The sequence below is a fragment of the Ornithorhynchus anatinus genome, chromosome X1 (assembly GCF_004115215.2).
Source record: "Ornithorhynchus anatinus isolate Pmale09 chromosome X1, mOrnAna1.pri.v4, whole genome shotgun sequence".
NCBI classification, from domain to species: Eukaryota; Metazoa; Chordata; class Mammalia; order Monotremata; family Ornithorhynchidae; genus Ornithorhynchus; species Ornithorhynchus anatinus.
This window is the reverse complement of record NC_041749.1, coordinates 110,344,559-110,354,092: the sequence shown is the minus strand read 5'-3', so window position 1 is coordinate 110,354,092 and position 9,534 is coordinate 110,344,559. Positions and strand designations below refer to the sequence as shown.

The window sequence follows — 9,534 nt, the reverse complement described above, 5'->3', positions numbered from 1 at the left end:
ACCTGGGCATTCTTAGGCATTTATGGGTGTATTGAATGCATAGTGGTTGACCACCATAGTGGTTGACCGCCATAGTGGTTGACCGCCATTGTTTATTATCTATATCTCCTTTCGTGTTCTTTTAAGGGTTATTTCCCCAATTTATGTGGGTTTGTCTTCCCCCTTAGAAGGTAAACTCCTCAAGGGCAGGGATGGGATTTCTGTTTCTGAATGTCCCTCAAGCCCCTAGGCTGGCTGCAGGTCTCAGTCAATGATGAAGTGATGAAGGAAGCCCACAGCTGCAGGGCTTTCAGTCCTGTTAGGTTCCTCCTCAGATTCATACTGGGAGGTGAGGGGCGCTGGAGGGAGGGCAAGATGGGGTTCTCCAGGGGCAAATGGGTCTTGTGGCTGAGGGAAAGAGGAGAGAATCCTTAGGCAAGCAGGAGGAAGAATTCTAACAGTAAGAAGAATGATATTCATTAAGCCCTTAATGATGGTGCTAAGCACCGACCACGTGGCAAGCAGTGTTCTAAGCGCTAAGGTAGATACAAGTTAGGTCAGATCCAGTCTCTTGTCCCACATGGGGCTCACAGTGTAAGTAGGAAGGAGAACGGGTATTGAATTTCCATTTCGCAGATGAGGAAACTGAGGCACAGAGATGTTAAGTGACTTGCCCAAGGTGATGCACCAGACAAGTGGCAGAGATGGGATGAGGACCCAGGTCCTCCGACTACCAGGGCCAGGCTCTTTCCACTAGGCCACGCTTCTAACCTGTCACGTGTCATGCCTTGTACCCAATGTTGAGGGAGCTACGACATCATCAGATCAGACACAGTCCCTACCCAACACGGGGGCTCACGGTCTAAGAGATAGGAAGAGCAGATATCATATTTTACAGATGAGGAAGCTGAGGCGGAGAGGGGTTAAGTGATTGTTCCAAGGTCACATAGGCCAGTAGCAAGGCTGGGATTAGAACTCGACTCTCCTGACTTCCAGTCCCCAGCTCTTTCCCCTAAGGTCCCGTCAGGTTTGTCAGACATCGGGGAGAGGCCCTGGAGGACAGGGACAAGGTCTTTCACTTCTTTGGTACTTTCCGACAGCAGAGGCACAGGAAATAGGAGGAGATTGACGATTCTATGGAAATTTGGCAACTTGGGGATGGGAAAACAAATTTATCGCTTCTTCAGCAACTCATTTTAGGTGGATTTGGGTATCCTTGGCCCTATCCCTGCGAGAAAGGACTCCTCCACTCCAATCAATCGTATTTATTGAGAGCTTATTATGTGCAGAGCACTGTACTAAAGTGCTTGAGAGCGTACAACAGAATTAGCAGTCACGTTCCTTGCCCATAATGAGCTTACAGTCTAACTGAAACCTAGGAAAGGGGTGGATGTCAACCCAGCAGTTGCCCCAACCAGGTGGAGAAAACCCAGGCGCCCTGCAGCCCAGTCTCTTGCCTCTGACTCCCAGCATAGCGCTCTCCTCCTTGTTCTGGTTCCTTCTGTCAGGCTTCCTGCCCCGAGGGATCTTCCCCACCTGCCCTGGAGCCCAGGTCTTAAAGGACCTGGGTTTAGAAGCAGAGAGACCCCCTTTCCTCATCTTGTCCCTCTGGGGGCCCTTCAGCAGCTCTGCTGCCTCTTCTCACAGATCCAGTTGTCCAGCTCTGAGCTGCAGGGCGCATCATTCCAGTGGCCGTGGGACAGCATCATGACGCAGTCCTCCCTCCCGTAGGAGTCATTGGGTTCACCTCTGTTCCAGTAGCTGCAGGGAGAAGGAGAAACCCACCAACATATCAGCAGAGAGTTCTAGAAACGGTGGAGAGTTCCACATTCTGATCCAATAATCCTGTGAACTTCTTGGGGGCAGGGAACACGTCTGCCTATGCTGATGTAGTGGACTCTCCCAAGCCCTTAGTTCAGGGTTCTGCACACAGTAATAATAATAATAATAATGAGGTTGGTATTTGTTAAGCACTTACTATGTACCAAGCACTGTTCTAAGCGCTGGGGGGGGGCGATACAAGGTGATCAGTTGTCCCATGTGGGGCTTACAGTCTTAATCCCCATTTTACAGATGAGGTAACTGAGACACAGAGAAGTTAAGTGACTTGCCCAAAGTAACACGGCTGACAAGTAGCAGAGCCGGGTTTAGAACCCACGTTCTCTGACTCCCAAGCCCGGGCTCTTTTCACTAAGCCGTGCAGTACCGTTGATTGACTGATTGATTGATCTGGGTTCTGAACTCAGCAAACCCACTGGCAGGGATGTTAATGATAATAACAACAGTAATAATAATAATAGTAATTACAATTGTGGATTTTGTGAAGTGCATACTAGGCACCCAGCATTGTACTAAACACTGAGGTAGGTACACGACATTCCCTCTAGACTGTAAACCCCTGGAGGACAGAGATTGTGTCTATCCACTCAATAGGATTGGATTTTCCCAAGCACTTAGCCCAGTGCTCTGCGTTCAGAAAGCATTCTGCCGATAGCGTCGATGGATTGATTCCAGACTAAACAATCAATCAATGGTGTTTATTGAGTGCTTACTCTGTACAGAGCACCACGCTAAGCACTTGGGAGAGGACAATGCAATAGAGTTGGGAGACAATAACATTCCATTGGGTGATCCTAGTGACAGCCCAGATTCAGGATCATGCCAATAAATTATGCTTTGGACTCAGGAAAAAACCATCACCAGCTTCAAGAACACAGACAACTGTCTAGGCGCAGAGAGCCTTGAGATGGTCTAGGGTCAGAAATATTATTACGGTATTTATTATTATGGTATTTGTTAAGTGCTTACTATACGTCGAGCACTGTTCTAAGTGCTGGGGAAGATACAAGTGAGTCGAGCTGGACACAGACCCCGTCCCACATGGGGCTCACGGTCTAGAGAAACGGCATGAGCTGGCGGAAAGAGCTCGGGCCTGGGAGTCAGAGGATCTGGATTCTCATCCTGGCCCTGCCACTTATCTGTGGTGTCATCTTGGGCAAGTCACTTCACTTCTCTGGGCCTCAGTCCCCTCACCTGCAAAACGGGGATTCAATACCTGTTTTACTTAGACTCTGAGCCCCCTGTGGGACCTGATTAGTTTGTATCTACCCCAGCACTTAATACAGTGCTTGCCATATAGTAAGCGCTTAACAAATGCCACAATTCTTCTTCTTAAGTAGGAGGGAGATCAGGTATTAAATCTTCATTTTACAGTTGAGCAAACTGAGGTACTGAGAAGTGAAGTGGCTTGCCCAAGGTCGTACAGAGAGCAATTGGCAGAGCCAAGATGAGAACCCAGTTCCTCTGACTCCCAGGCCTGGGCTCTTTCCACTAGTCCATGTTGCCAGTGATGTTTTTGTACTTAAGATTCTCCAGCCTACCTTCTCCCTAAGCCTCTTTCTAGCCCAGCAGATAGGATGCTCTCCCGATAATGGCCTAGTAGAAAGAACATGGACTTGGGAGTCAGAGGTCATGGGTTCTAATCCCAGCTCCACTAATTGTCAGCTGTGTGACTTTGGGCAAGTCACTTCACTTCTCTGTGCCTCAGTTCCCTCATCCGTAAAGTGGGGATTAAGACTGTGAGCCCCATGTGGGACAACCTGATTACTTTGTATCTACACCAGCGGTTAGAGCAGTGCTTGGCACATAGTAAGTGCTTAACAAACACCACCACCATCATCATTATTATTATTATTTAAGGGGAAGTCACACACCTAGGTCCGGGGGAGAGAACCTTACACAAAAGTGATATCCGAGCCGTCAATCCACTTGTGCTTCCCTTCGACTTCTGTGTCCGAGAGCCCGATCCAGTAGCCAAAGTTGTTCGTGTTCTGGGTCAGGAAGTTCTTGATGGGAGGAAGATAATCTCTGGGAAATCCACCCCTCGGCACTCTCCCTCCCACATTTCAGCATCTTCAGGTTTCTTTGGAAACCCTTGGATATGGACTTAGCCAGAATTTTCCTCCTCCTGGTTGAGGAAGACATTCCGTTTTGCTCTCTCCTCATCCAACCAAGAGTCTCACCTGCTCCTGCTGATCGTTGATGATGACCAGGTGAGAGCCCTCACTGAGGCACTTGCTTTTGGCTGAGTGCCAGGAGGATTTGGTTGGTGAGAAGAAGTAGCAGGAGCCTTCAAAAGTCTTCCAGTCAATGGGGCAGGGCTGGCAGGAGGAGGCTGGGGAGAAAGGAAGGTTAAGATCTTGAGAGGGGGTGGGGAAATCTCTCCAGCAGTTGGGGGAGGATACTATAGCTACCTTCCACCCTCACCCCATCTCAGGGACATGTGTACTGGGAGCAGAGAGGTGCCACACGGCTGACAGAAGCACCTGGAAGAGACCACCTCTGGCTGGCTGTCCCATCTCTCCTCCCCCCTTCCCCTGGGATCTCGATCACATCTGTCTCGCCGCCGACCCCTTGCCCATATCCTCCCTCTGTCCTGGAAGTCCTTCCCCCTTTCTATCTGACAGACCACTGCTCTCCCCACCTTCAGAGCCCTCCTACAATCACATCTCCAAGAGGTCTTCCCTGGCTAGCCCCTCATTTTCCCCATCCTATCCGCCTTTCCTTCTGTGTCGCCTATGCACTTAGGTGCCCTTTGAGTACTTTGATGCTCACCTCAGCCCCACAGCATTTATATCCTTACACTCTGCCACTTCCCCGAGCTGGAATTTATTTACTATCTAGACCGTAAGATACTTGAGGGCAGGGATCTTGACTACCACCTCTATCATATTGTCCTCTCCCAAGCACTTAGTCCAGTGCTCTGCACTCAGTAAGTACTCAACAAATATCATTGATTGATCGATTGAGGTGGAGGTGACTTGCCCCATCATCTCGGCTTCCCCCGGAAACAGAAACTCTACATCCACAACCCACACCAGAGACTCACTGTGGCCACGCTGGAGGGCACTCACGGCCCGGAACATCTCGCTGCGGAGGTCCTCTTGGGCCTTCCCAGCCTGAGCCAGCTCCTGGGTCACTGGGAGAGAATGGGGTGCTGGGATCTGTGGTCGGGGGCCAGGCTGGACGGGATGGGGGACGTGGGGAAAGGGACGGCTGACAGGGTGGGTGGAGTCTGAGGGAGACAGGACAAGGACCGGGCCCTGACAGCCTGCCCATCTCATGCCTTGGTTTCCACCCCGCCTCAGTGACCCAATGAGTCCCAGCCACCTGCACAATGTAGGAACCTGGGGGTAGTTGTCTTGAAGACCCCTCCTCTTCCCATCCTCCTCCCAGGTCCTCTGATCCACCCCCTGGTTCTGACCTTGGGCACTCAGCTGAGAGTGTTTGCCCTCAAGGAGCAGCAGCTGGATGCGGACATCCGACAGTTCTGTGTCCCGGCCCCTTAGGGCTCCCTGCATGATGCTCAGCTGGGTCCATGCCCTAGAGCCTGGGAAAGTTGTCTGGGTTCAGAGGTGGACTGGGGACCTCAGAGGGAGAAGGGTTCCAGAGCTGGGAAGGAGGATGGGTGGGGCTGGGAGATCTAGGGACGCCACTTCAGGGACACCCACAACTCCAGAGTCGCGGGGAGAGCCGAGGAAGAGCCATGCCAACTCTGTTGTCCTCCTCCATGCAATCAATCAATTGTATTTACTGAGTGCTTACTGTATGCAGAGCACCATACTAAGCTCTTGGGAGAGTACAAAATAACAGAGTTAGTAGGCACGTTCCCTGCCCACAACAAGCTTCCAGCCTAGAGGGGGACTTGGCTCAGTGCTCTGTGCACTGTGAACACTCAATAAATACCATCGTTTGATTGCTCAGTCTATCGGTTGAATGCCTGGATCTCTCATCTGTGGGCAGGGATTGTAGGTGCAGGAATGGGGAACTGAGCCTAGGGCAGCATCCCTTGCCCCAGTCTCCCCAGTCACCCCTTTTCCAATTACCATTGCTCTTCACAGCCTCCACAGCTACTACCAGCTCTTCCACGTCCCTCCTCACCATCGAAGCTGTAAGACAGAGCCCCCAGTCCAGATTCTCACTTGTTTGGGTCCCCTTCATGCTTTTCAGCCCCTGGGATTCTCATCCATTCTCCCTGGGTGAAGGGAATAGGCCTAAGATGTCCTTCCCCAAAAGCTTAGTCCAGTTCTCCGCACGCAGGAAGCGTTCAATAAATACCCCTGATTCATTGATTGACCGATTGGGAGGTTCTGGCAGGAGGGAGTGGGGAACAGGGAGAAAAGATGAGGGAGACACTCACCATTCATGCTCAGCCCGTTCTGTACCTCCTGCAGCTGCTTCAGCCTCGTGGACATCTCGGAGGCTGCAGTGGAGAAGGGTAAGAGCCAACTCACCGTCTTGAGCCAACTCACCATCTGACCCAGCTCAGGACAGTGGGAGTAAGGGGGTGAGGACAGAAGGGGAGTCAGAGGCATTCTGCCATTTGTGTGGCATTTACTATGTGCCCAACACTGAGCAGTGGGATGGACTCAATCTGATCGGACACAGCCCCTGTCCCACCTTGGGGCTCATGGTCTATGGGGAAGGTAGGATAGGTATTTTATTTAGATTTTACAGATGAGGAAACTAAGGCTCAGAAACGTGAAGTGATTTGCCCAAGGTCCCCCGGCAGGCAAGTGGCAGAGCCGGGATGAGAACCTGGGTCTCCTGATTCCCAGCCCCTGCCCAGTCCGCTCAGTCCCTGCCCAGTCTGCCTGACCTCTTCCCAGTCCACCCCACTCCTTCCCAGTCCTCCCAGCCCCTGCCCAGTCTACCTAGTCCCTCCCCAGTCCTCCCAGCGCCTGCCCAGTCTGCCCAGCCCCTCTCCACTTCCTTGCTGGTCTCCTCCTCTAATCAACCAGCACATATCCTATGGCCTCCCTGCGACCCCACCTCCCCCTTTCCCAGCTAACTCCTCTCCGGACCTCCCTCAGATCAGAGGGTCCGGAGCCGGGGGGCCACCGTCTCTTTCCCACTTACCCTTGGCTAGCATGACGCCGAGGAGGCTTCCCCACAGGACCAAGGTCCCGGCCAGAACCAGGTAGAGGGGCAGTGTGGCCCAGCCCCTCGGGAGCTGCAGGCTGGACCCTTTGGAGAAGAAGCAAACAGTGGTTCAAGTGACATTATTATTATTAATAATAATAGTAATTATAATAATAATGGTATTAGTTAAGCAGTTACTATGTGCCAGGCACTGTACTAAACACTGGGGTGGACACGGTCCCTGTCCCACATGGAGCTCACAGTCTCAATCCTCATTTTATAGATGAAGTAACTGAGGCCCAGAGGTCACAGAGCAGACGAGGTCACGCAGCAGACAAGTGGCGAAGCCGGGATTAGAACCCATGACCTTCGGACTCCCAGGCCCATACTCTATCCGCTACGCCATGCTGCTTCCCCGACTAGATGCTGGCAGGGGAGACCGGGCAGAGGGAGTCCAGGCAGGAGGGTCGCAGGCAAGGGGAGGTTGGGCAGGAGGATCTCGTGCAGTGGGAGTCCGGGCACGGGAAGCCGGGCAGAAGAAGCCCGGGAAGGGCAGTCAGAATTCGCTGGTGGCGTCAGGGAATCCTGCCAGCCCTGGGGGTGGTACTTTGTATGGGCAGGTTCCCCCTGCTCACTTCTACCCTCCTCACCCCTCTCTCCCCTGCAACCTTTCCTCCCAACCTCTCTCCCTTGCCCTGACCCAGGAGGGGGACCCACACCCAGTCCCCCAGGCAGGGAGGACTGACTCAGAGAGAAGCGAGCTGAAGCTGACAATGGAACCTAGGTGTCCCGGCTCCCCCGCTGCCCGTGCTTCCTCCTAGACCCCTTGTTCTGGATGGCCGGTGTCCCCCCGCGACTCCCAGCTCACCAGCCCTGCGGGGTTGGATCTCAGCCAAGGAGAGCCGGACTGAGTTATCCCAGTGGAGGTAGCCATCCTGCTGTTGCATGGTGGGAGGCGGTAAGCTGCTCCGGGAGACTCCAGATTTATAGAGAAGATGTATGGGTTTGGGGAGGAAATGCCCCCGCCCCAGATCTGATCTTCCCATCCCCCAGCCCCTCCATCTGCACTCCCGTCTCTGGCGCCAGCGTGGCTCTTTTTCCTGACTTCGCACAACACCCTTGGCCCCAGCGGAACTCTTATCCGCCCCATCAGGAACTGCTCCTAGGGGACAGACAAGGAGTCTGGGAGCACTATGCCTGTGACCTCAGCCTGGATTCCTCTGCTCCGGGCTGTGTTTCAGTTTCCCTTCGGGCACAGGTGCCACACCCTGTAGGTGTGAGGAAGAAGAATTCACCCCCACTCCTCCCACAGCTGTGAGCATTGCTTTCTCTCTCTGTTGGTTTCCCTCATCCCCAGAGGGTCAGGATCTAGGCATCCCAACTGTCTCCCTGCACCTGCAGATTCCTGCTCATGGGACTCACAGTTTCCAAGATTCCTTCCTTTCCTCCCCATCCTCTGGGGGTTCTTGAGGAGAGGGGCCATCCTCGCTCACAGTGGGTCAGCCCACATGGCTTTGGCCAGCGGGTTCCTCCCCAGACTTGGTTGCACTGGGGGAGCAAGAAGAGGTCAACCCGGGCCCCAGGATCTCTGAGGCAGAGGTGTAGTTGCTGGGCATCCTGGGGGATATGAATGAGATGTCAATCAATTGATTAATCAATGGCACTTATTGAGTGCTGACTGTGTGCAGAGCACTGTACTAAGCACTTTTCTCTCCACCCAAACGGCTACCTTACTGCTACAGGCTCTAGTAATATCCCGGCTAGATTACTGTGTCAGCCTTCTCTCCGATCTCCCTTGCTCCTCTCTCTCCCCGCTCCAGTCTATTCTTCACTCCGCTGCCCGGCTCATCTTCCAGAAACGCTCTGGGCATGTCACTCCCCTTCTTAAAAACCTCCAGTGGTTGCCCATCAACCTCCGCACAAAACAAAAACTTCTCACTCTAGGCTTCAAGGCTCTCCATCCCCTTGCCCCTTCCTACCTCTCCTCCCTTCTCTCTTTCTACTGCCCAACCCGCACGCTCCGCTCCTCTGCCGCCCACCTCCTCACCGTCCCCTGTTCTCGCCTCTCCCGCCGTCGTCCCCTGGGCCACGTCCTCCCGTGGTCCCGGAACGCCCTCCCTCCTCACCTCCGCCAAACTGATTCTCTTCCCCTCTTCAAAACCCTACCTAAAGCTCACCTCCTCCAGGAGGTCTTCCCAGACTGAGCTCCCCTTTTCCCTCTGCTCCCTCTGCCCCCCCACCTCTCCGCAGCTAAACCCCCTTCCCCCCCCTTTCCCTCTGCTCCTCCCCCTCTCCGGTCCCATCCCCTCAGCCCTGTACTCGTCCGCTCAACTGTATATATCTTCATTACCCTATTTATTTTGTTAATGAGATGTACATCACCCTGATTCTATTTATTTGCTACTGTTTTAATGAAATGTTCTTCCCCTCGATTCTATTTATTGCCATTGTTCTTGTCTGTCCGTCTCCCCTGATTAGACTGTAAGCCCGTCAAAGGGCAGGGACTGTCTCTATCTGTTGCCGACTTGTACATTCCAAGCGCTTAGTACAGTGCTCTGCACATAGTAAGCGCTCAATAAATACTATTGAATGAATGAATAAGCACTTGGGAGAGTCCCATAGCGTTGGTAGACA

The 9,534-nt window shown here is 53.0% G+C and overlaps 1 protein-coding gene across 1 annotated transcript; it reads right to left on the bottom strand.

Annotated features, from left to right (window-relative positions):
• Positions 1–1,288: 1,288 nt before the first annotated feature.
• Positions 1,289–7,847, bottom strand: LOC100081235 (C-type lectin domain family 4 member G-like). The gene is made up of 8 exons (XM_039910287.1): positions 7,769–7,847; positions 6,898–7,005; positions 6,179–6,241; positions 5,865–5,927; positions 4,868–4,957; positions 4,002–4,153; positions 3,718–3,824; positions 1,289–1,740 (listed from the first exon to the last, which is right to left on the bottom strand). The coding sequence occupies exons 1-8, from the start codon at positions 7,845–7,847 to the stop codon at positions 1,599–1,601; spliced, it is 804 nt and encodes a 267-aa protein (XP_039766221.1). The 3' UTR covers positions 1,289–1,598.
• Positions 7,848–9,534: the final 1,687 nt, after the last annotated feature.

Excerpts from the sequence above, each read along its gene's own strand:
- LOC100081235 (XM_039910287.1), bottom strand. The coding sequence starts at position 7,847 with ATGCAACAGCAGGATGGCTACCTCCACTGGGATAACTCAGTCCGGCTC. Across the intron at positions 4,154-4,867 it reads TGCCCTCCAGCGTGGCCACA|CCTCCTCCTGCCAGCCCTGC; the intron begins GTGAGTCTCTGG and ends CTTTCTCCCCAG. Across the intron at positions 1,741-3,717 it reads GGCTCGGATATCACTTTTGT|CTACTGGAACAGAGGTGAAC; the intron begins GTAAGGTTCTCT and ends TTCTCCCTGCAG.